The 26,210-nt window shown below is 45.2% G+C and overlaps 1 protein-coding gene across 1 annotated transcript in view; it reads left to right on the forward strand.

Moving 5' to 3' along the window:
* FA2H (fatty acid 2-hydroxylase) overlaps positions 1 to 26,210 on the forward strand; it is a 209,202-nt gene that overhangs the window by 131,456 nt on the left and 51,536 nt on the right. The window contains exon 2 of the mRNA XM_030203632.1: positions 10,005 to 10,097. Within this exon, the coding sequence (XP_030059492.1) occupies positions 10,005 to 10,097 (93 nt within the window). The remainder of the gene's footprint in view (positions 1 to 10,004; positions 10,098 to 26,210) is intronic.

Below are 26,210 nucleotides of genomic sequence, written 5' to 3' on the forward strand. Positions count from 1 at the left end.
TAACTCCCAAACAATCGCCATGCCGCTCATCAACAGTGCCCAGTCCCACATGGAACGCAGCCAGCAGCTTGCCAGACAGCATGGAGGAACTGTGAAGCCAGGCAACCTACAGAGACACGCAGGAAGCGACAGCCCATTGCCACAGAGCCTCACACAAACACTGAAGAATCATTTCTACACAGAACCCAGGTACCTCTGTCTCACACAGAGGGAAACAGCAGGAACCTATGTACAACATACAGAGGTATAGAAAGTGTGATACCCTCCATCACGATAGCTCAGGGACCTCACGGCACAGATGGCAAATAGCCTGGCACAGCCAGCCTCCCCGGAAAACCCCCTCAACTACAGAAACCAGGATCACATACGCACTTCCACACACTCATTCTCACCCACACACACTCTCTGTCACACCCAAACTCGCACCCACACTCATTCTCTCACACATTCACTCTCTCTCTCACACACAGTCACTGTCACATACACTCTCTCAAACATACACACTCCCAGGAAAGCCTTGCTAGCGCCCGTTTCATTTCTGACAGAAACGGGCCTTTTTTACTAGTATTTAAATAAAACAATGTTCTGGTCAATGTAATGCCTTTCATATTTACTCTCTCATATACTGCAGGGAAGAGCCAGCTGATCACTTTGAACATTTGGTCTAGTATCATGCTAGAGCCATCAAAATTGAGCACTTAAAGACTCTTTAGGGTGTCACTAAAAGCAAAATAGGAATATGTATCAGGGCAGAATCTGTACAGCCAGTCTGGCTTGTTACACCTAGGAAAAGAAAGGTGTGTCTGGCCAAAAAGAGATTGGTTAACACCCGGGTCTGATTCATCACAACAAAGCAAATGATTGATTGAATTACAACTTTAACAAGGACAAGAAGTGTCTCACTGTGACTTAATTTTTATTTGGATTTAGCTGACTTCTTTTCAGTTGTTGCTCAAAGTGAGTTGTATTTAGGTATTTCCTTGTCCCGGCTTACAATCCAAGAGGCCAGTGTCGTAAGCTATACTAACATTTAGTACAGTTCTGTGAACTTGATTTTTCTCATGTTAATCTTAGCACACTACATATGCAAAATGTATTCAAATTTGTATAAAAGATGGCTTCTAATGTTTAAAAACACCTGTGCTAACATCTTGCATAGTTTTACTCTTTTCTAACACTTAATTTTTATGCCAGCTTCAGGCTGGTGTAAAGATGAAATACAAGGTCCCTGGACCCCCACCAAAAAAGTCTCTGTTGGTTCCTAGTCCCAGACACCCACCGTCCACCCCAACCATAAAGATTTCCCTGATGGGCGAACCCCCATATCCCAAGTTTAAAGCTGGAGGGTAGGAGCAAGGAGGGAGGGTAGGCGATAGGGCCTGTGAGCCACCAGAGAAGTCTGTGGAGTGGGGTTGATGGGGGGGGGGAGGGGGTCAGAGTCCAGCTGCTACTGAATCATCAGAGATGGTTTTTGTTTTTGTGAAGTCTGGGGAGTGTTAAGTGTCAGGGGCGTGTCAGGGCCATAGGAAACTTTTTTTGTGATGTGAGTTAGTTTCTGGGTCAAGCAATAGGGTGTGCTATTGTATGTTTGCTTATAACACCTAGGGAGCAAAATCTGTACATTATGCTTGCATTAGGAATGTGTGCTGAGCTTGAATGCACAGCTCTAACATAGCCCTCTATTGCTTCAGGTAAAAATTTGTCACTTAAGATAATTGCATCAGCTCCTAATACAGTAAAACCTTGGTTTTCGTCAAATATCCGTTCGAAAATAATGGGTGAAATCCGAAACCAATGCAAACTGAGGCAACAAGAAATTTTTTAAAAATGAATACAAAACACTAATGTAAAGAATAAATGAACATTTAAGATGACATTTACCTTTCTGAAGACTCTTCTTGGCGTATGGAAGACGGAGAGAGAGATGCTGATTATTATTGTTTGGAAGGGGAATCCCCCTCCATAAGGACCCTAGGTATCAAGGAAGTATCTGGGGTCACTTCCCTTCTTGGTCTTTTGGCACTAGGACCAGCTTCAGAGTCAGTGGACCCAAGAAAGCTGTCCAAAGAGGTTTGTTTCTGCCGCCTCTTTAAGATTTGCCTAAAATGGGGCAAGACATTATCATTAAACAAGTTGCAGACACGGCCTGCAACAGTTTTGTCTGGGTGATTTTTCTCCACAAACCCCTGCACTTTACTCCACATGGAGAAGATGTCCTTAATCTCTGAAGAAGGCACATTCTCCCCTGTCTCTTCCTCCTTATCCGAAGCAACTTCATCTGCCGTCTGTTGCACTTCTAGGTGAAGGTCTTGCAGCTCTTCAGTGGTGAGTTCTTCACTGTGGTCATCCACCAACTCTTCCACATCCTCACCACTCACCTCCAAACCCATGGACTTCCCCAAATAAACAATTGACTGCACCACATGTGTAGGGTCATCAGGTGAAGGCTCTAACCCTTCTAAATCTCTCTCATGCACACATCCTGGCCATAATTTCTTCCAGCCACAGTTCATCGTCCTGGATGTCACTCCCTGCCAAGCCTTATCTATGAGGCTTATGCAGTTGAGAAGGTTGAAATGGTTTTTCCAGAACTCTGTTAAGGACAATTCTGTATCTGATATCACCTCAAAGCACCTTTGAAACAATGCTTTTATGTACAGTTTCTTGAAATTGGAAATGACATTCTGGTCCATGGGCTGGATGAGTGGTGTGGTATTAGGAGGCAAGAACTTCACAGTGATAAAACTGATCTGCTCCAACAATGCATCTTCCAAACCTGGAGGATGTGCAGGAGTATTGTCCATTAACAGAAGGCACTTAAGGGGCAAATGATTATCCTGGAGGTATTTTTTCACACTCAGGCCAAACACTTCATTCATCCACTCAATGAAAATTGGCCTCATGAGCCATGCTTTCTTGTTTGCCCTCCACATCACACACAATTTACTTTTGGTCACATTGTTTCTGCTAAACACTCTAGGAGTTTGAGTGGTACACCAGTAAGGGCTTCACTTTACAATCACCACACACAACAAAAGAGTTAGCCTATCTTTCATAGGCTTATGTCCTGACAGTGCCTTTTCCTCCTGTGTAATGAATGTTCTCTTTGGCATTTTCTTCCAAAACAGGCCAGTTCCATCACAGTTGAAGACTTGTTGGAGGATGAATCCTTCAGCCGCTACGTAATCTTTGAATTCGGACACAAATTTTTCGGCACCAGACTTGTCCGAACTTGCACCTTCACCATGCCTAGTAACACTGTGTATGCCAGTGCGCCTCTTGAATTTTTCGAACCAGCCTCTGCTGGCCTTAAAATCACTTACTGAACTAGCACTCGTCCCAGGCATTTTCTTAATGAGATCGGCATACAACAGTCCTGCCTTTTCACATATGATGGCCTCAGAAACAGAATCGCCATCTGTTTTTGATTGATCCAAATTAATAACTGTTCCACATCTTCAATTGTTTGCGATCTCTGTTTTGTTAGCACATTTACGCCTTTTGCAACTTTAGCCTCCTTTAATGCTTCCTTTTTCGCCACAATTGAAGTGGATGGCGACTTCCTGTACATGCAGCCGATTTCCGCAATCTTAATACCGCTCTTGTATTTTTCAGTGATTTCCTTCTTCAACTCAATCATGTTCCTGACCTTCTTCTTCGAAGAGCTGCTGGCTCTAGAAACATTTTTTGGTCCCATGGGCAAAACGACGAAATTCTTGTCTTCAAGCCACAGTCATTTATGCAGAGGCACTAAACCAAAATCAACAGTGTGGGCAAAACGATGAAATTCTAATCTTCAAGCCACAGTCATTTATGCAGAGGCACTGAACCAAAATTGACAGTGTGGGAAAAACGAGAAACAATGCCACAGGAGAACGCCGCGGGAGAATGCAAAATTAGCAGCTTGGGCACGCCGACGAAATCCGAGACAACAGGCGAAAACAGAGACAAATTTTTCGCAAACAAATTCAACGAAAACCGAAAATGGTGAAATCCGAAGTCAACGAAAACCGAGGTTTCACTGTAAATATTTTATAAAGTAAATGGAAAATGGGGGGGGGGGGGGGGGGGGGGCGGTCTGGCCCTGGATGTAGATCACATTTTTCCTAGTAGTAGCTCAAAGCGAGTTACATTAAGATACAGTAGGTATTTTTCTGTCCCTGAAGGGCTTAAAATCTACATTTGTACCTAAGGCAATGAAGGGTTAAGTGACTTGCCCGAGATTTCAAGGCTGAACCGTGGGATACAACTCTGGCTTCCCTGGTTCTCGGTCCACTGCTCTAACCATTAGGTAGAGCTAATCCTATATAATAAAACTCACCTCCAACGTTCTAAAGTGCTTGGGACCGTGTCTCCCTCAGCACGGAGGTGGTCTGCGAGGCAGCATCGAACTCAATGACATCAGCAAACCCAGCTGATCGCAGGAACTGGCTGCTGGCATGCGCAAAAAAAAAACACGTCACCAAACTCAGCAGATCGCAGGAACTGGCTGCTGGCAAGTGCAAAAAGAAAAGGTGAAAAAAAAAAGGCTAGAGAAGCACTCCCGACCCTGCCATGCTCTAACGAAATCAACAACCGCCATCCACAATGCTCGCACCGCACGAGACTGCCGCCCAGCTGAGGAGAATACCGCCGTCCGGACCCGCACCAACAAACAAAAAAAAAAAGGTAAAGAAACAGCCTCCAGCCGCCCTCCGGACCCACACTAACAAAAAAAACAAGGTCAACAGACAGCCTCCAGCCGCCTCAACAGGGGACGTCAAAAAAAGCAAAAAGACTTCAGCAGGCTGCGCAAGAAGATAAAACAAACTGCAGCCTTCTCTGGACGAGGTTCACGCCGCCCTGAACTGCCCTCTCGATACTGCAGCACTAGCAACAGGGCAAGCTGGACGAGGTTCACAGACACCGATCCTGCAGACAGCAGTGCAACGTAAACGAACAGGTACAATTAAGGGGGCAGAAACTTTAAGGGAGAGGCCATGGAACTTGAAGGGGAGACAAACACATGGAGAGGGGGTGAGAGAACAGAAGGGGAGAGGAAGAATGATGCACATGGATGAATGGAGGGCATGAGAAAGAGAGCACAATCGCTGGATAAAAGAAAGAAAAGGAATTCAAAAACAAAACACGGGGGGGGGGGGGGGCACCCTTACATTGCCACTCACAGGAGGAAAGGGGGGGACTGCACTTCACACAGAAGGAGGGGGACATGCACACATACACAGTCTTTCACTCTCTGTGTGTCACTGTGACACACACTCTGTCTCACTGTCACACACACACACACACACAGTCTTTCACTCTCTGTGTGTCACTGTGACACACACTCTGTCAAACACACACACACTCTCAAACACGCTCTCAAACATACTGCACCTGGGAAGACAGTTGCTTCACATGACGGAACAACACAGCAACAGATGATTTACAAATTTAACAAATATTCCTTCTCATTATAATACTTTTCTAACAACTCTATAGTTACCAAAAACAAAAAACCATTGCTAGCGCCCGTTTCCTTTCAAACAGAAACGGGCCTTTTTTTACTAGTACAGATATAAATTCTAAACATACTTGGCAACTCAATAGTAAAATAACGGCCAGTAAATCTGAAGCCTGGTGGCCATTTGGCAACCTTCCAAAAAAAAAAAACCCCTGATAGGCAAATTATTGTGTAGTTGCCGCCAGTATCCATAGAATTTCTGTTTCAGTGCCACTGAACATCACTGCTCACATTGCCAGTAGGAAGACGCTGGACTGAGGATCTAGGGCTGACTGGAATCAAAGTGTTAAAGTACCTGTGTGTATTTTCTGATTATTGCAAATACTGTTTAATATGTTGTATTAGTGTGTAGCTTTTTTTTTTTTTGTACATTTAATTCCCTGGAGTGCATTCAGTATTCATAATACCATCAGCAACAGTGGTACTGGAGGGAAGTAGCTGGCATACAGTGACAGAGTTTTTCCCTGCTATGATCAAAAGTTCCCCTACTATGTCTCCCTTTACTGCTGGCATAGATGTTGCCCCTCGGCTCTAAGGCTTTTAACTTGCCCCTTTATAGCTGCACCTAATTGTTCCCCCCCTCCCACTCTCCTCAGTTGAATTATTAACTGCCTTTGAATGTTTGTGGTTACTAAATAGACCTTGGAATGCTGCCCACCCCCCTCCCCACTTGTCCTGCCTGCCTTGGATCTGGCTTCATTAGAGATCTCCCAACCAGGGCTGGCTTTTGGGGTATGCTTCAGCAGGGGGGCTGTGACAACTGTAAAGGAGCATTACAATCCCCAGTACTATAGGTAGACCCCTGTCCATCACAGAGGGTGCTGTTGCTTTTATTTGAAGAAGGTAGCATTAACACAAGTGGATACATACCTGACATCAAAATCCCTTTTGATAAGTATGAACTCCCCCTCAAATCACAAGTCAGGAACCTTGGCATACAGTTAGATTCAACACTTACTCTAATTCCCCAAATCCAAGCAACCTTCAAGAGCTGCTTCTACTATTTGCGACAGCTACGCTGCCTCTCTCCTTACATCGAAAAGGTAAATCTTATCTCAGTTGTGCATGCCATGGTAACGTCAAGACTGGATTACTGCAATGCACTATACAATGGTCTGACTACAAAGGGTCTGTACCACTAGGGTTACCATATGTCCGGATTTACCCGGACATGTCCTCTTTTTGAGGACATGTCCGGACGGGTTTTGCCAGTCCGCCCATTTGTTTGGATTTCTGGACAAATGGGTGGGCAGCGGGCCTATCCTAGCCTTCCCTTCCCTACTATCTACTGCCCTGGTGGTCTAGTGACCTCTTCGGGGCAGGAAAGAGCCCCCTTTTTTCTGCCGGGAGCGCTGCCCTTGCCCTGCATTCTGTTGCTGTGACTGTCTCGGGATTCAAAATGGCCTCACGAGACTTCAACTCTCGGTGGCCATTTTGAATCCCAAGACCGTCACAGCAACAGGATGCAGGGCAAGGACAGAGCTCTGGGCAGGAAAGAGGGGGCTCCTTCCTGCTCCGAAGAGGTCACTAGACCACCAGGGCAGCAGATAGTAAGTAAGGGGAGGGGAGGTGATTGGGGGCAGGGGAGGGGAATATGTGACCCAGGGGGAGGGGAATATGTGACGGGGCCGGGGTGAGGATGCAAAAGGGGCATGACAGGGGGCGGGACATGCGTCCTCTTTTTGAGAGGACAAAATATGGTAACCCTATGTACCACCTCCAGTTGATTCAGTATGCAGTAGCAAGACTCGTAGAAGGTTGCAAGCGACGTGACCATATCACACCATTTTTGCAAAAACTCCTATCAGTACAATACAGGGCTAAATTTTAAAATATGTCTGATATTCAAGGCCCTGAAAGGAAATGGCCCGAGTATCTGAAGAATAGGATGATCCTTCACACACCGCCAGGGATACTAAGGTCCTCCCAAGGACTTTCACTAACTACACCCTCTCCAAAAGACATTACACGATGTGATACCTGCAAGCGAGCCTTCTCCAGAGTAGCCCCCACAATATGGAATGCATTGCCTGAAAGGCTCCGCTTGACACAAGACTACCTCAACTTCAGGAAGCAGGTGAAAGCTTGGCTCTTCAACCAAGCCTTTAATGGAAGAAGTAACTAACTTGTTAGTCTCACTCACACACACAAGGATTGACTCGGGCAGTCTCAATCACACACACACAAGGATTGACTCGGGCTGCACATACTGCAGCAGGACATGTTTATCCACTCCTACCCTAGCTGAGATAATATTTAACCATCTCTCGGACCTCACGTGCAACTTTCTTCAAATCAATCACCTTACTTTCTAATTCTTCCTACTTTCTTACTCATCTATATGTTACAACTTTGCCTTACCCCTCACTACCAGTTATAATGTTCTAGTACATATTGTGTTGTCATTGCAAGTAGTATACCATGCCATACTTTGTATTGTTGTTCGAATATTTTTACTGCTGTAATTGCCTACTGCTCATGTTTGATCTATTCTTACTGTACACCGCCTTGAGTGAATTCCTTCAAAAAGGTGGTAATTAAATCCAAATAAATAAATTAGTGCTAAAGCTGCCCCTAAAAGCAACACCTCGCTGTGAGTATGGCAGCCTGTGATCAGGTACCTCGACTGAAGGTAACTGCCCAGCAATCAATTTTTTCATCCTTCCTATTCTTACTTATGCTTTGGGTCAAACAGCTTGTAAGTTTTGTGGTTCCAAGTAGATTGGCCAAAGGAGAAATGGTTAAGTCACTCTGGAATGAGACCTCTCCAAGGCTGTCCTGCAGTAGCCTTCATGGAATGGAGGAGTAGCCTAATGGTTAGTGCAGTGGGCTGAGAGCCTGGGGAACTGGGTTCAGTTCCTACTGCAGCTCCTTGTGAATCTAGGCAAGTGAACTGTCCATTGCCTCTGGTAAAGACTTAGATTGTGAACCCACCTAGTATACCTGAATGTAACTCATCTTTGGTTGATGAGAAAAACATGAGCTAAATCCCTTTAGGCCATTGTGTAGAGTCCCATTTTGTTGGAGAGCACTGCTGGGGTGCAGTAAGAACATAAGAAAAGCCATATTGAGTCAGACCAATGGTCCATCTAGCCCAGTATCCTGTTTCAAACAATGGCCAATTCAGGTCACAAGTACCTGGCAGAAACCCAAATAGTAACATTTCATGCTACCAATCCTAGGGCAAGCAGTGGCTTCCCCATGTCTCTCAATAGCAGACCATGAACTTTTCCTCCAGGAACTTGTCCAAACCTTTTTTTTTTAAACCCAGCTGCGCTAACTGCTGTTACCACATCCTCCGGCAATGAGTTCTGAAGCTTAATTATTTGCTGAATGAAACAATATTGACTCCTATTTGTGTTAAAAGTATTTCCATGTAACTTCACTGAGTGTCCCCTAGTCTTTTACTCCTGCCGCAATTTGACTGTAGAGCGCAGAATTTGCACAGAATTCCAAAGCTACGCACAATTCTACATTTTTATGCAGAACCTCTGCTCTGACCAGCCCAGAGCAACGGCAGCAGGCAGGAAAGAGTGGGGCTCTTTTCTGCCCCGAAGAGGTGCTCCCATGCAGATCTTGCTCCTGCCTCACACATGAGTGCAGGTGCAGTTGAATAAAAAAATGTGGGTGTTTAGAGGGAAGCTGTTAAAAAAAAAAAAGTGGATGCTGTACGTGTGGGGGAGCTGTAAAAAAAAGTGGATGTTATGTATGGGTGAGTAGAGGGAGGGACTGTAAAACAGGAGGAAGCTATGGGTGGAGGGAGGGCTGTAAAAAAAAAATTAGATGCTATGTGTGGGTGTAGGGAGGGGGCTGGAAAAAATATTGATGCTGGGGAAAAATATGGATGTTATCTGTGTACAGGGAGGGGGGCTGTAATATTGATTAAATTATGACTAATTAACTGGTAAATTTTATGTGCAGAATTAGAATTTTTTTGTCACAGAATTTCGGCAGGAGTAGTCTTTGTACTTTTTGAAGAAGTAAAAAATCAATTCACTTCTACTCATTCTACGTTTTGTAGACCTCAATCATATCTCCCCTCAGCCATCTCTTTTCCGAGCTGGAGAGCCCTAACATCTTTAGCCTTTCCTCGTATGAGAGGAGTTCCATCCCCTTTATCATTTTGGTCGCTCTTCTTTTTATATTTAACTCTGTTGAATATACTTATGGTTTTTAGGTAAACCGTAGTCCTATACTTCTGAGCTTCCTGGAAGTGGAGGCACTGATTGTCAGCTTGTATAAAGATTATATCATTCTAAGGGAGTAATGGTAGGTAGTGCGTTGGAACCTGTAATGACTTTTTAAAATATAGTGTATGTTTCAGTATTTTGAAAATCCAGAACAGAAAGAGGAAGTAATTTATTTTTTGAGTAACTCACACACAGTTACCCACACAAATTGAACTGGCACAGCTGTTCTTGCAATTTCTTGGGTACAAGGGATTCTGAAATCATTACAAATGCCCCACATTAAACTCCCTGCTTTGTTCTTGTGTTTTCAGGCCTCTGAAGAGAGATGGCATCCTGCAACTGCTGTGCCCCCAGCCACCAGCTATAAAATGGACCCTCGGTGTAAAACTGTGGATCCTGATAATGTAAGTAATCAACCAGCTGAAGACTAAATCCAACATACAACTAGTTGTGCACATCACCTCTTTCTAGAAGGGCATTCCACTGACTTGCAGCATCTGCTGTGATAGGAGAAAATGGATAGGTGGAACTAATGAGGGTCCCAAAAAACAACAAGGCAAACGATCTGCAAAATCCAATATGGGAAAGAAAGCCAGCAGATCAATATCACAACAGAAAGATTTTATTGAAGATACTGTGTATGAACAAATCGCCCGACACAGGCCGTGTTTCGCCCACCTAGGGCTGCGTCAGGGGCTAATTTGAAACCTTCGTAAAGGGGCAATGTAGTCTCTAGTGTACACAAATGGACACACCATTATTGAAGCCAGTGTCTGGCGATTTGTTCATACACGGTATCTTCAATAAAATCTTTTTGTTGTGATATTGATCTGCTGGCTTTCTTTCCCTAGGTGGAACTAATGGGCAGATGATCAGAAGCAAATGTGGGCGCTAGAGGCTATTAGCGCCATACTAGCGCCCATGTTTGTTACCGCCCCATGATCAGAACCCCCGAGCGCATGAAACAATTCGCTTGCAGGCTCTGAGTGCAAGTAGCATGCAAATGCATGCTAAACAGGTAATTTTATTATTCCTCCCCAATGATCAGTGGGCAGCGCGCCAAACATTGGCGCACTGTCCACAGCAAACCTTACGCCAGCTCACCAGATCTCCAGCCTCACTGTGAACTTGTGTTGTGGGGGGGGGGGGGGTCAGGAGATTGTCGCTGGCTTGGGGTGGGTGTTTGGGGAGGAGGGCACAAGGTCACCAGGTCCTTGCATTGCAAGAGGGACTGGGGGTCCTCCAGACCTCAAGCCTCTATATTTGACAGGTCTGGGATTTTGACAGCCTAGACCTGTTAATCGTGTAAGAGGATTGTGCCTGAGTGCATACAATCCTCCTGTACTTTTACCCTATAAGTACATAAGTATTGCCACACTGGGACAGACCAAAGGTCCATCAAGCCCAGCATCCTGTTTCCAACAGTGACCAATCTAGGTCACAAATACCTGGCAAGATCCCAAAAAAGTTCAACACATTTTATGCTGCTTATCCCAGAAATAAGCAGTGGATTTTTGCCAAGTCATTTTAATAATGGTCTATGGACTTTTCCTTTAGGAAGCCGTCCATGCTATTATTTCTGAGGAATGGGGAGCCTTGTCCTGCATGCAATTTGCAGGCCTCCAAACCTCACACAAGCAGTCAAGGCCCTGATGGCTAGTGTCACACCCTCCCCCTCCCCCCGACACAAGGGCCGGGGGGGGGGGGGGTGCTGGAGATCTGGTGGAACTCCAGTCCCCCTAACAACCAAAAAATAATTCCTGGTGGCCCAAGTGGGCTGCCCCCCACCCCAACCCAGAGAATTGGGGTTGGGGTGGCAGTCCATGAGCCACCAGGGATTATTTTTTGGTTGTTGCAGGGGTGTTGGGGGTTCCAGACCCTTGTGTTGGGGGGGGGGGGGTTGGAGGTCCACCGGATCTCCTGCTCCCCATGTTGCTGTCTTGGGGGGGGCTTGGGGTAGCAGATGATGGAGTTATGAGAGTCCTGCGGACCTCCATCTCCTCGTTGACAGCCTGGACCTGTCAAACTAGTGTGGGAGGATTGTGCCTGAGCAATCCTCACACACTTTCCCCTATGATCAGAGTTAATAGCGTCCCTATATTTGCATGCTATTAGCTCTGATAATAGGAGCAGTATAGCCCCCGCGCTGTTCCAGAGCTATTTTTACAGCACTGTTTGGAACAGCGCAGGGCTTCTGATCATCTGCTTACTAGTCTGAAGCAAATTAAGAACGTAATGTGTGGGGTCATTAAACATGGCCACCTGTGACCTTCTTAGATATTTTTTTCCAATGTTTAGTTATATATTTAGTTTTCTGCCTTTCCTTTTATACGCATTTAACATGAAAACAAATAAATGCATATTAATACAGTATACCAATGAAACATTGATTTTACTGATTTTTAATGATACTTATATTTATAAACAGTACATAAAAGGACAGTTTTAAATTATATAAATATTAAAACTTTAAATATGATGAGCAAATGAAGAGAAACAATAAATAGTAGATGATGGCAGGTAAAGACCTGTACAGTCCATCCAGTCTGCCCAAACAAGATAAACTCATTGTATGTACTACTTTATATGTATACCTGACCTTTATTTTTGTCCTTGCCATTTTCAGGGCACAGACCATAGAAGTCTGTCCAGCTTTAGCTTTGCTTCCCGGTTACCAGTGTTGCCACCCAATCTCCGCTAAGCTTCTGTTAATCCATTTGCTCTGAACAGGATTCCTTTGTGTTTATCCCATGCATTTTTGAATTCCGTTACCATTTTCATCTCCACCACCTCCCACAAGAGGGCATTACACTCTCTCCGTGAAAAAATACTTCCTGACATTTTTCCTGAGTTTGCCCCCCCCCCCCCCCCCTTCAACCTCATTTCATGTCCTCTAGTTCTACCGCCTTCCCCTCTCCGGAAAAGGTTTGTTTGCGGATTAGCACCTTTCAAATATTTGAATGTCTGTATCACATCACCCCTGTTGCTCCTTTCCTACAGGGTATACATGTTCAGGTCAGTAAATCTCTCCTCATATGTCTTGTAATGCAAATCCCATACCATTTTTATAGCTTTTCTTTGCACCGTTTTGCCAGCATTCGTTGTCTAGGTATGGTCCCAGGTCCAATTCATAGAGGCCCAGTGGGTTCGTAGAGGCAGTCGGGTCCAGTTCACAGAGGCAATCTTTTTACATCCTTAGCAAGATAGGCCTCCAAAACTGAACACAATACTCCATGTGGGACCTTACCAACGACTTGTACAGGAGCATCAACATCTCCTTTCTTCTGCTGGTTAAACCTCTCTCTATACAGCCTAGCATCCTTCTGGCTACAGCCACCATCTTGTCACACTGTTTTGTTGCCTTCAGATCCTCAGATACCATCACCCCAAGTCTATGCACATCACATACACTACTAAAAAAAACCATATTACATACCTTAATGACCACATAAACAAAATGAAGATCTGTACAAATGTAGTACACATCTATGAATAAGAACAGAGGATGGGCACCCTAAAAACTCTTGTTTGCTGTAACATGTATAGTTGTCCAGTATATCAGAAAAAAGTGGAGCAACAATGTGCAAGGGAAAAAACATAATACAGAATGTTGTAAATATATAAACACTAATAGAATGAAAGGATGAGCTTTAACAAACCTAAAAACAATGTACAGCTGTGTGAAAAGTGCAAAACATAATAAATTACCAAAGAAGATTTTTACCATAAAACAAGAATTTTAGTGAGGCATACTAAATATAACAAAATTTATAAAGTACTATTAACAAAAAATCACTTATGGTTATATATCAAATGAAAAAGAAAAACCGGAACACCTGTCATCTTGCTCATAACTTGGCATATTTAAAACAGTATGTGCTGCGCTACATATAATTAAAATGTGCTGACCGCACCAAAAGCAATGGATGTCCAAACAGAAATATATGAAGAATACTAAGGACAAATGAAATCACTATGAACAATGTGAAAAATGAAAAACTCGTGAAGCAACATGCTCAAAAACATTGAGTGTCACATTTGCATAATGAAAACATACATTTCTTTTCATTTTAAATAAGGCTCCTGACAAAGGCACTTCTGCCGAAACATGGCCATGTTGAACCTTTAGACAATTGCTTGCATCATGTTTGAGTCAATAAAGACTTGACCCATTGGATTAGCTTTGGTTTTCCCCCATTTTAAATTTTCAGCCATATTTCTGGTTTTGGCCAAAAATGGCCACCTGTTTTCAGTGCAAGCCAAAAATTTGTGCTTTGTCCCATTTGTCTCCTTCTCTCACCCTCAAACAGGATGTGCCCCTCCTCCTAGACCCCTTTGAGTGCCTTTCTCCCCCCCCCCCCCCAGGCCTATTTTATAATCCCTGGTAGGCTAGGGGGTGTAGATGGGGCAGGAGCAATCCCCAGTTATTCCTGCCTCTTTCAGCTCTGCTCTCAAAATGCCTGCCGTGACTGGGGCATCAGTCCTGCCCTGATTAGACCACTAGGGAATGTAAGTAGTTCGGAAGGAGGGGGGGCTTCTTTGTATTTTTTTTTCAGTGTGCAAGTACTGTAATGCAGTTATGATCTTGCACAATAATTTATATGGTAAATCGAGTGCTCCAAATGCTTTACCAGGAATTTTAATTTGGGATAAGCTCTTTAGGAATTAGCCTCTCTGTGGAATTGTCGTCCGCTGTCACACTTGAGTGTGGTGCAAAGTCAAAGTACTGTGGCTTGTTTCAGTTTTCATTAGCTGCAGTCCATGTGTGCGGAGGCTATTTTGCTTGTAGGTAAGTGTCTTTCATTATTTAAATTATTGTATTGTGGGTTTATCAGAAGGATGTAGACTACAAGTTCTGACAATCCCCAGCAGCCCTTACTGGTTCACTTTCAAACAACCAAACCTGAGTTTTTGGTTTTGGCTTCCGCCAAAACTACTTCCAGCCAGGAATACTTCTACACTGACATTTTCAGCTGAAACCAAAGAATGACTGAACCCAAATTTCAGGCCGGTTTCAGTGCCAAAACCAGAACTGAAAATGTCACCCTCTATACTGCTACAACTGTCAAATCTCATTTCTCTTTGCAGACAGGAAGTCACTCTTCTGAGATACAACACTACACTGGTCTGACGTAAAAGGGTTTGCACCAGTTCCAATTGATTCAAAATGCTGCAGCAAGACTAATAGCTTCACTGGATACCAGTACAATACAAGGCTAAATTTAAAACTCTGATCTTCAAGACCCTTTAAAAAAATGGCCCAGAGTACTTAAACAGGATCTTCCTCTACACATCTCCAAGGTCATTAAGGTCCTCCCAAGGAGTATCCCTAACCACACCCTCTCCAAAAGATATCGTACAGCGTGATACTCGCCAGCGAGCTTTCTTTGGAGTAGCCCCCACACTCTGGAATGTACTCCCTGAAGGGCTTTGTTTAACACAGGAAGCACACACTCATAGGTAGTGACACCAGCTGCAGGACATGTTAATTCACTCGTACCCTAGCTAAGATAATATTCAAGCGCTTTTCTGACCTCGTGCAACTTTCTTTAAATTAGTCACCTTATTTTCTTACTCCTATTACTGTCTTATTTATCTATATGTTCCATTTTTGCTTACACCTATACTGTTAAAATGATTTATTGCGCATTGAGTTGATATTGTGATGTATCATACCATTCCATACTTTGTATTGTTTTAATATTTTTACTCCTCTTGCTTATGTTTGACTTATTCTTGCTGTAAACCACCGTGAATGAATTCCTTCAAAGAGGCAGTAAATAGACCCCAATAAATAAATTAAGACATTACAGTAGCTTCCTTTTAATTACATCTAGGTATTCCACTAGCTGACCTTTAAGATCCCTAAATACAAAATACATCTCCATGCTCCAACTTAGTCACAGGGATCCCTAATCCCAAGGGAGCGATCTGGATAGATAGTTTCTCAAACCACCCCTCTCCTGGCTTGGCTGTGGTCATTTAAATCCTCTAGGCTGCTATCTTTCTAGGTTAACATCAAGCTTCCTCAATCATGCAGAACATGTCACAGCCAGAACCCTAAATTGGGTACTCGAGCCACTGATTTAGTGCGGACCTTACATGGACAATTTTTTGTTTTCCTCCTATTCCCCCCTCCCTTTCCCAAAACTTGCAATTGTTTCCTTTCCGGGCCTCATTACAAATGAAGGAATTCTCTTCTTCACCCCATCTCCACTCCCTCAAGCCTTACAGCTCTGGATTCTTCAAGGTGTCTTTAAATTAGTCTCAGGACTAGCCCAGTATGTACGACCCAACCTTTCAGAAACTCTATGCTATCAAAAACGTAGCAGAAAGGAGGCAAAAAGGCCAATAATACCTTTTCCTTTGTCCAGGGGACTAGGCCAGAGGTCAGTACCGAAGACCCATCTTCACAGAAGTTCTGCACTCCCTCAAGTGCTTGGTGGAAAGGAGGCAAAAAAAAATGCTGTCCCTTTCAGTGATATTTAAACTGATCTAATCTCCTCCAATGGCTTTTAAAATAGCCTGGACATTTAATTAGGAAAACAATTTCAGAGCCTTTCATGATAACAGCAGCTGCCTAAGCTAGCTGAGATAATATTTAACCATCTCTCTGACCTCACGTGCAACTTTCTTCAAATCAATCACCTTTCTAATTCTTCCTACTTTCTTACTCATCTATATGTTACAACTTTGCCTTCCCCTCACTACCAATTATAATGTTCTAGTACCTATTGTGTTGTCATTGCAAGTAGTATACCATGCCACACTTTGTATTGTTCAGTGGCGTAGCCAGACTGCCAATTTTGGATGGGCCTGAACCTAAAGTGGGTGGGCACAAAATTTTCTCTCTACCCCCCTTCCCCAGCAAAATTTAGTCACAGTTATCAGATGCATTTGTCACACAGGGGTAAAGTGCTGCTTTTCAGTGCATCAGGTTTCAGAAAATAATTTATTTCATAGCCTAACACCCTTTTCAATGAGCTTTCAGAGGCCAAAACCTCCTGCCTCGGGTCAGTATAATGTTATGGTATCCTCTCCTGACCTAAGGAAGGAAGTATTGGTCTCTGAAACTTTATTAACACAGGTACCATATTACTTTATCCTAAATTAAAAATAAAATTATTTTCTTTACCTTTGTTTACCTTTTTCTCATTGTGTAGCTCCCAGTCTCTAGATTCTGCTTTCCTTCGTCTTTCTCTTGTCAGGATTTCCTGTCCATTCATCACCTATGACTTTTCATCTTTTCCTCACCCTTGTTCTCCACATGCCCCTTCCTCTTATTCTCCAGTCTTTCCCTACTCTGTCCTCTCCCTCTTTCCATCCAGCAGCTCCCCTCTTTCTCTCCCCATCCTTCCAGTGTCTCCCCTCTTTCTTTTGCATCCAGCGTCTCCTTTTTCTCCCTACCCTTCCATCCAGTGTCTTCCCTCTTTCTATCTCATCCTTCCACCTATCTACCCTGATCCTTCCATCTAGTGTCTCTATCTCCCCTCTCCTTCTATCCAGTGTCTCTCTATCTCTCTACCCTTTTCTGTTCAGTCTCCTCTCTCTACTACTACTACTACTATTTAGCATTTCTATAGCGCTACAAGGCATACGCAGCGCCTTCCAGTCTCTCCCCTTTCTCTCTGCATCCTTTCATCCATCTCCCCTCTTTCTCTCCCTATCCTCCCATGTCCAGCAGCTCTCTCCCCTCCAGTCCCTTCTTCCTCTTTCTCCCTTGTCCAGCAGCTCTCCAGCCCCTTCCTCCTCTCCCTCCCATGTCCAGCAGCTCTCTCCCTTCATCCAATCCCCTCCTCCTCTCCATCCCATGCCCAGCAGCTCTCCCTTCCCTTTAGTCCCTTCTTCCTCTTCCTCCCTTGTCCAGCAGCTCTCCAGCCCCTTCCTCCTCTCCCTCCCATGTCCAGTAGCTCTCTCCCTTCCCACCAGTCCCTTCTTCCTCTCCCTCCCATGTCCCAGTAGCTCTCTCCCTTCCATCCAATCCCCTCCTCCTCTCCATCCCATGTCCAGCAGCTCTCCCTTCCCTTTAGTACCTTCTTCCTCTTCCTCCCTTGTCCAGCAGCTCTCCAGCCCCTTCCTCCTCTCCCTCCCATGTCCAGTAGCTCTCTCCCTTCCCACCAGTCCCTTTGTCCTCTCCCTCCATTCCCTCCAGTCCCCTCTTCCTCTCCCTCCCATGTCCAGTAGCTCTCTCTCCCTTCCCTCAAGTCCCTTCCTCCTCTCCCTCCCATGTCCCAGCAGCTCAGCCACTTTCCCTCCAGGCCCGCGAATCCACATCCTTCCCGCGCTGTCGCTGCCCTTTTTTCCTGCGGAGGCAGCGTTCAGCATTTCCTTCCTGCCCTGTCTTTTCCCTAAGCTCCGCTGCATCGTCCCTGCAAGTGGAATCCTTTTCCTTTTCGGCCGTCGCTCTGCGCTGCCATTCACACAAGCAGCTTCGCTCTCCCCCACCGCGTTCATCCGGCCCTAAACAGGAAGTGCATCAGAGAGGGCCAGATGGACGCAGCAGGGAGGAGCGAAGCTGCCTGTGTGAATGGCAGCACAGAGCGACAGCCGCAAGGGAAAAGGATTCCACTTGCAGGGACGATGCAGCGGAGCTTGGGGAAAAGACAGGGCAGGAAGGAAATGCTGAATGCTGCCTCCGCGGGACAAAAGGGCAGCGACAGCACGCGAAAGATGTCGATGGGCGGGCCTGGAGGGAAAATGGGTGGGCCTGGGCCCATCCAGGCCCACCCGTGGCTATGCCCCTAGTATTGTTGTTCGAATATTTTTACTGCTCTAATTTACTCCTGCTCATGTTTGATCTATTCTTACTGTACACCGCCTTGAGTGAATTCCTTCAAAAAGGCGGTAAAGAAATCCTAATAAATAAGCTCTGTACTATTACTGGGACAGTGGAAACAGGGAACCTATCATAGGAGCTCTGTATACGGGGCTTGGGGAGGCTAAGCCTCCCCAGCCCCCAACCATTACCTTCCCCTCCCTGTGGCCACTTGCTCTTCTGGAAAGGCAACAATAAATCACAACCTTCCCATCCTTATGTTCCACCCGCTCCCTCACTTGCTCGCTCGCTCGCTCTGCCTGCCAGCCGCAGACTCTTCATGAATTCCCCACTGGTTAGGCCTGTGGTATCCCTTCAGAATAGTGTTACATTTTACCATCAGACATTGATTAACAACTGCAGCAAATACTTTAATGTACTATGGCACATTAATGAACTGGGACTCGTATGCCTTGAGATTGTGATACAGTACCACTGCATGGCACTTTGAACACTGGTAATGGAACCAAACTTTAGATCCTCAAAGCAGAACTTCCTTCCACTTAGACTGGAACTATGTGCTGCATGTCCTCTATTCGTGCAAGAATCATATGTACCATCTCCTATGTGGATTAAACTCCTGTGTGCTGTGTAAAAGGATTTCTGGAAGACAGTAGCAATAGAACTGTGCAGACAAGTAAAATTAGCATGGATAACACCCTATGTCAAATCAGAATTATTAAAAACAGAGAATGTTGTCTTTGATTTGGTCATTCCCTGAAATGGAAATCCAGCTGAGCCCTGGATGTTATGGGGTCACATATTCCAGTTGGGTGGTTGGTACATTCCTGGTCTCATTCCACTGCTCAGACTATTGTATTCTGCAGATGGAAGATAACACCAATTTGGATGTCTGTACATCTGCTATAGTACCACCAGTGGCGTAGCTAGGTAGGGCGAAACAGATTTTTAGAAGAGATGGTGCCTAAGCGCCAAATGCCTGCAGTGCCAATGGCTTTCTCTGCCTCCTCCCCCCTCCCGAGTCTTGCACCTACTGTGAGGCCTGTCTCTTCCGCCCGCTCTCGCCCAGCCACATAGTCACTCGTTTTTAAAGCTGTTCTCCCTCCGACACCGGCGATTCACATAGCCAGCCTTCTGCCAGCGTCGGGGCCTCTCCCTCAGACATCTCCCACCTCTGCGGAAGACAGGAAGTTGCATTAGAGGAGGCTGGCTTTGTGACTCACCAGTGTCGGAGGGAGAACGCCTCAGGGCTTTAAAAACGAGTGACCACGCGGCTGGGCGAGAGCTGGTGGAAGAGTCAGGACTCGGAGTAGGTGCAAGACTCGCGCAGGAGGGCAGTGAAAATCACCATGGACGAAACATGTAAAGGGGGGGGGGGGCGGCTGAAGAAGGGAGAAAGCTGCCCAAGAAGGTTTAATAGACAGGAGTGGAACTCTGCCTATCTAGTCCGTTGTAAGCAAGGAAGGCAGTTTGGTTAATCTGTTTCTACTCCCCCGCACGGTTGTCATTGCCGTTCACTCGAAACAAAGCAAGCAAATTTATGAGCTACTGCATCCAACTTGTAATTTTTTTATTGTTGGTCATCTGCAACAAGTCTAAAGCAGTTTCAGTTGGATAGGCAGTGCCTTAAAAGCTGGAGGAGAAAAGAAATAACAATCAAATATCACTAAAAGAGCTTCAAAAATTATTATAGCCGGTAGAAACTGCAATTATAAACTCTATAGGTTGAGCTCATTTTTCTTCACTGTTCACTGATAGGGACACAGGGGCACTACTAAAAAGGGGGGGGGGGGGGGGTAAAGAGATAGGGACACAGAGAGGGTACTACTGGAATGGGTAGGAGGAGGAGATAGGGACACAAAGAGGCACCACTGGAAGGGGGGAATGGGAATATGGGGAGAAAGGTGAGATGGGGAGAAAGAGGTAATGCTGGAAAAAGGGGGAAGATGGGGACACAGGGCAATATTAGAAAAAAGGGGAAATGGAGACACCAGGAGGGCAGATATTAGAAAAGGGGGAGATGAGGAGACCAGGTAGGCTTGTGCTGAAAAAGAAGGGGATACGGGGACACAGAAGGGGCAGAAGCTGAACTTGGGGGTAGGATACTACTACTACTACTTCTTAACATTTCTAAAGCGCTATTAGGGTTACGCAGCGCTGTACAATTTAACATAAAGGACAGTCCCTGCTCAAAGAGCTTACAATCTAAAGGACAAGTGAACAGTCAGTCCGATAGGGGCAGTCAAATTGGGGCAGTCTGGATTTCCTGAAAGGTGAGAGTTAGGTGCCGAAAGCAGCATTGAAGAGGTGGGCTTTGAGCAAAGGAAGATGGGCAGGGAGGGGGCTTGGCGTAAGGACAAGGGACACAGAAGGGAGATACTAGACAGGACAAATAGTGGTGCAGAGGAAAGAAGGATGGTGCAATTGGCGACAGAAGAAATGTCAGACGGGCAGGAGACCCTGTAAAGGCAGAAGAAACAGAGAAAAACAGAAAACAGACAGTGGGACCAAAGCAAATGAGAAAATAAATTGTTCAAACAAAAAAAGGTATTTTATTTTGAATTTGATTTTAGGAATATGACAGTATTTAAAAATGCACATCTCCGATGTCTTCAAATTAGCAACCATGCAGGGGTCCGAGTGCACAGATTTTGATGGGTAGAATCAAGGACGGCAAATCCCACATGAATTTAGGATGTCGGTTCACATTAGGACTGGTTGAAAAATCTTCCGTTCTGGAGCTCGATCACTTGGCAGCTCTATGCACAACTATTTCATAGTGGGTACATAGAACGACGTAGAGAAGGGGACACTGCCAACAGATGTAGAGAAGGAAAGGAAGAAGAGAGGCGAGAGAAGAAATGGAAAGGCCAACTTGGAAAAGAATTTGTATGGCTGACTCGTGGAACATGGAAAAAAAGGCCTGGGACCAGCCAAATTCCCAGACAACAAAGGTAGAAGAAAATCATTTTTATTTAATACTTTGTAAGGACTGAGATGTACCTGCTTTGTAAAAGGTACATTTTTGTTCTATTTTTATTTTGCAAAGTACAGGAGAAAATGCATTTCTGTTTCTTTTTTTACCAGTATTGCACTGTTTATAGAGTCTGGCTTCCTTGGGCAGAGAGGAGGGGGGTCTCTATTTCAATTTTTGTTGTTTTTTTGTTGTTGCTCTCTCTTCTGTTTTAGATTGGTAGCATGGAATGTTGTCACAATTTGGGTTTCCTGCCAGGTGCTTGTGACCTGGGTTGGCCACTGTTGGAAACAGGATACTGGGCTAGATGGACCATAGGTCTGACCCAGTATGGCTACTCTTATGTTATATAGATGAGGGTCTGTCCATGTTCTGCATGTGTGACTGAGGTGAAGGATTCTGCTAGCATGTAGTGTCTGTGTAGGAATGTGTAACAGTGCTGCTTGTTCCAGTTTCCCGATGGTAGGTATATTGATGCTCCAGAACCCAGTGTAATATATATATAGCACTGTCTTTTCATAGGTAGGTTAGGGCTGTTATGGTGTGGTGAGTTTTGTGTTCTAGGGCAGTGTTTCTCAAATTGGTTCTAGAGTACCCCCTTGCCAGTCAGGTTTTCAGGCTATCCACAATAAATATGCACGGCATTGATTTGCATATACTGTCTCCATTACATGCAAATCTTTTTCATGCAGATTCATTGTGGATAACCTGAAAACCTGAATGGCAAGAGGGTGCTCCAGGACCATTAGGGAAACAGTTCTCTTGGTCCCACTGTAATATTTATAGTACCGTCTTTTCATATGTAGGTTAGGGCTGTTATGGTGTGGTAAGTTTTCAGTATAGGTTTGGGGTGTCCTTTTTTGCAGGGGTTTGTGTTATTTCACAAAGTGTCTTGCCCTATTTGAATGTAGGCTGTGGGGCAAGGGCCACCTTTGGTGGCCCTTGCCACCCAAAATAAAAATGCTCAAGACTAGCGTTCTTCACATCCTGTAGAGTCACCTCGCAAACAAAAGCCCATTTGATTTAAACAAGGTGTCTAGCAGTGGAAGGAATGTGTGTGCTATTCCTGAGGGTAACGATTTGAATATTTTTACTTTGTAGTTAAGAAGACAGGTTGCCTGCTCTGGCCAGTCCAGGGACCTCTTCTGCGTCCTGCCTCCTGATGTAACTTACTGTTTCCTTGTAGGCAGGACGCAACAGAGACAGCCTGTATTAATCTGTGCCTGCTACAGCCCCTGAGCAACAACACAGACACTGTTGTCTAGCTGATACCAACCAGCGCCTATTTTATAAAAGTCTGCTCCCCCTGAGATCAAAACCTGGCTACGCCTCTTGAGTACCACATGCTGTAGTTTAAAGAAAATGCCCCAAAGTGTCTGATGGAAGAAATGAGCAGTGCAAGCTAAATCTGTTCCCCGATTTGAAGCCCGTTTTTTGTTAGTGTGCGTGCAAGTCTGACATGGAGGAATGTCTTGTGATTCCTAGCAATATTGCTGCTCTCATTTTGGTATGCCACCATTCGGTGTATATATATATATTTTTTTTTTGTTGTTTGCTTTTTTTTGTTTTGTTTTATTGGGTTTTTTTCCCTGCTACTTTTATATTTCTGTTCGTAAGTAGCTCTGCCTAGAGTCATGGGCTGTATGATGGATTTCCCCTCTATGGATAGATATGAGGGAACATGACCCTGAAATGAGCGCTCGACCACTCTACCTGTGAGCCAATAAACACACAGAGTTAAAATCAGAATTTTTACTTGGGTGTGTTCATTGGCCCGCTGGCCTTTTAAAAAAACCAGGGTTGCATATAAAGGGTCCATATGTGGAGACACTTTTATATAGGGATCCTGCAGTGCCCTCTAATGGCTCTACATGAGTACTGGTTGACTTGATTTTCTCTTGTCAGTTTACAGAAAGGAGCTTCTCCTGACACCACTATTTATAATCAGGGGACAGAATAGATTCTAGAGGAACTCGTGGGGGGGGGGGGGGGGGGTATAAAGCCCTGTGCATTGTTCAGATCTTTTGTCTCTGGCTTCTGCTTTCCCAGCCACTGATCTGTATGTGAGAGGGAGAGCCCTTGCAGCCCATAAAGGGTTCTAAATTTGCTTTACTGCCTTTCTGCAGTGCAACCAAAGAGGATTATATATATTATGTGGAAGTACTTTCTATGTTCCTAGTGGGCTCAAAAGACCTCAGCCAGTGAGCTACAGCAAAAGTACAGAAGAACTTTGGTTTCTCTAGCCTGGACATTTAATTAGGAAAACAATTTCTGAGCCTTTCACGATGACAGCAGCTGCCTAAGCTAGCTGAGATAATATTTAACCATCTCTCTGACCTCACGTGCAACTTTCTTCAAATTAATCACCTTACTTTCTAATTGTTCCTACTTTCTTACTCATCTAACGGTATATGTTACAACAACTTTGCCTTACCCCTCACTACCAATTATAATGTTCTAGTACATATTGAGGGGCATAATCGAATGCAAACGCCCATCTCCATGGGCGCCTACGTCCGTGAATGGGACAAACCGTATTTTCGAAAAAAGATGGGCGCCCATGTTTTTTTCCGATAATACGGGTTGTGCGGGGCAAATGCCTAGGAGTTGGCCGTTTTTCAGCTGGGCACTATCGGTTTTCAGCGATAATGGAAACCGAAGGCGCCCATCTCAAAAACGAACAAATCCAAGGCATTGGGTCGTGGGAGGGGCCAGGATTCGTAGTGCACTGGTCCCCCTCACATGCCAGGACACCAACTGGGCATCCTAGGGGGCACTTTTACAAATTAAAAAAAACAGTAAAAGAGCTCCCAGGTGCATAGCACCCTTCCCTTGTGTGCTGAGCCCTCCCAAAGCCCCCCAAAACCCACTGCCCACAAGTCTACACCATTACCATAACCCTAAGGGGTGAAGGGAGGGACCTACATGTGGGTACAGTGGGTTTTGGGGTTTTTTGGAGGGCTCAGCATTAACCAGCACAAGTGTAGCGGGGGGGGGGGGGGGGAATGGGCCTGGGTCCGCCTGCCTGAAGTCCACTGCACCCACTAACAACTGCTCCAGGGACCTGCATACTGCTGTCAGGGAGCTTGGTATGACATTTGAGGCTGGCATACAGGCTGGAAATAAAAAGTTTTAAAAGTTGTGGTTTTTTTGGTGGGAGGGGGTTAGTGACCACTGGGGGAGTCAAGGAGGTCATCCCCGATTCCCTCCGGTGGTCATCTGGTCATTTAGGGCACTTTTTTGGGATTTGTTCGTGAAAAAAAGGGTCCAAAAAAAGTGCCCTAAATTCTCGCTAAAAACGGCTATTTTTTTCCCATTATCGGTGAAAGCCGCTCATTTCTGTTTGGCCGATAACCACGCCCCAGTCCCGCCTTCACCACACCTCCGACACGCCCCCGTCAACTTTGGCCGTTTCCGCGACAGTGTGCAGTTGAAGACGCTCAAAATCGGCTTTCGATTATACCGATTTGGCCGCCCATGGGAGAAAGATGCCCATCTCCCGATTTAGGTCGAAATATGGGCGTCTTTCTCTTTCAAAAATAAGGCGGATTGTGTTGTCATTGCAAGTAGTATACCATGCCATACTTTGTATTGTTGTTCGAATATTTTTACTGCTCTAATTGCCTACTGCTCATGTTTGATCTATTCTTACTGTACACTGCCTTGAGTGAATTCCTTCAAAAAGGCAGTAAATAAATCCTAATAAATAAATAAATAAGCTCTGTACTATTACTGGGACAGTGGAAACAGGGACCCTATCATAGGCGCCCCTTATAAGAGGCTTGGGGAGTCTAAGCCTCCCCAGCCCCAACCATTACCTTCCCCTCCCTGTGGCCGCTTGCTCTTCTGGAAAGGCAACAATAAATCACAACCTTCCCATCTGTATTTTCCACCCGCTCCCTCAGTTGCTCGCTCTGCCTGCCAGCCGCAGACTCTTCAACTTTGTAGCTACAAACAATGTGAAACCGCGGGACCATAGCTCTCTAAGCGCCAGTCGCAGCAGCTCTTGATCCCGCCCTCCAAAACAGGAAGTTACATCATAGGGGGATGTGTGCGACCTGCAGAGCCACTAGTGGCGCACGGAGAGCTATGGTCCTACGGTTTCTCATTGTGTGGAACTACGAAATTTGAGAGTCGGTGGCCGGCAGACAGAATGAGCAAGGGAGGGAAAGGGTGGGATGCATGGAGGGGAAGGTATTTTTTGTTGAGTAGTAGTCTGGCAGAGGTGCGGGTAAAAGGCTGAATATTGGTGGGGGATAATGGTGCTGGTTGATATTGGGGCGGGGGACACAGAGAAAGATGAGGTGATGCTGGATGGTAGGGTAAGAGGAAATGAAATGTGGTAGTACTTGATAGAGGGTTGGAGGAAAAAGACTGGACAATGGTGGGAGGGGAAAGAGATGGGGTGATGTTGGATTTTGAGGGGAGGAGAGAGATGAGGCAATATTTTTTTGGCAGATAATTCTCTTTGAGTGTAATTAGCTTGTATGTTACAATTATAGACAGAGATATGGGGGGGGGACAAGGGCAGAGGGATATAGTGAAGGGGTCCTTCCTTGCTGTCGTCAGAAGTTCTCACACAGGTGTTGCCACCGCAAGGATTGAAACTTGCCATGCCACATTCTATCCCATTCCCACTCTGCCCTAGCCTTCCCAAACATCTGAGTCACCGACCGCCTATGGAACCTATTGCACTCACTCCTGGAGAAAAGGAGAAGTTGGAAACAGTTGCGTATTTCCAGCAGGGTGCCCAGGACTTCCTTTAAT

Source organism: Microcaecilia unicolor, chromosome 5 (genome assembly GCF_901765095.1).
Source record: "Microcaecilia unicolor chromosome 5, aMicUni1.1, whole genome shotgun sequence".
NCBI classification, from domain to species: Eukaryota; Metazoa; Chordata; class Amphibia; order Gymnophiona; family Siphonopidae; genus Microcaecilia; species Microcaecilia unicolor.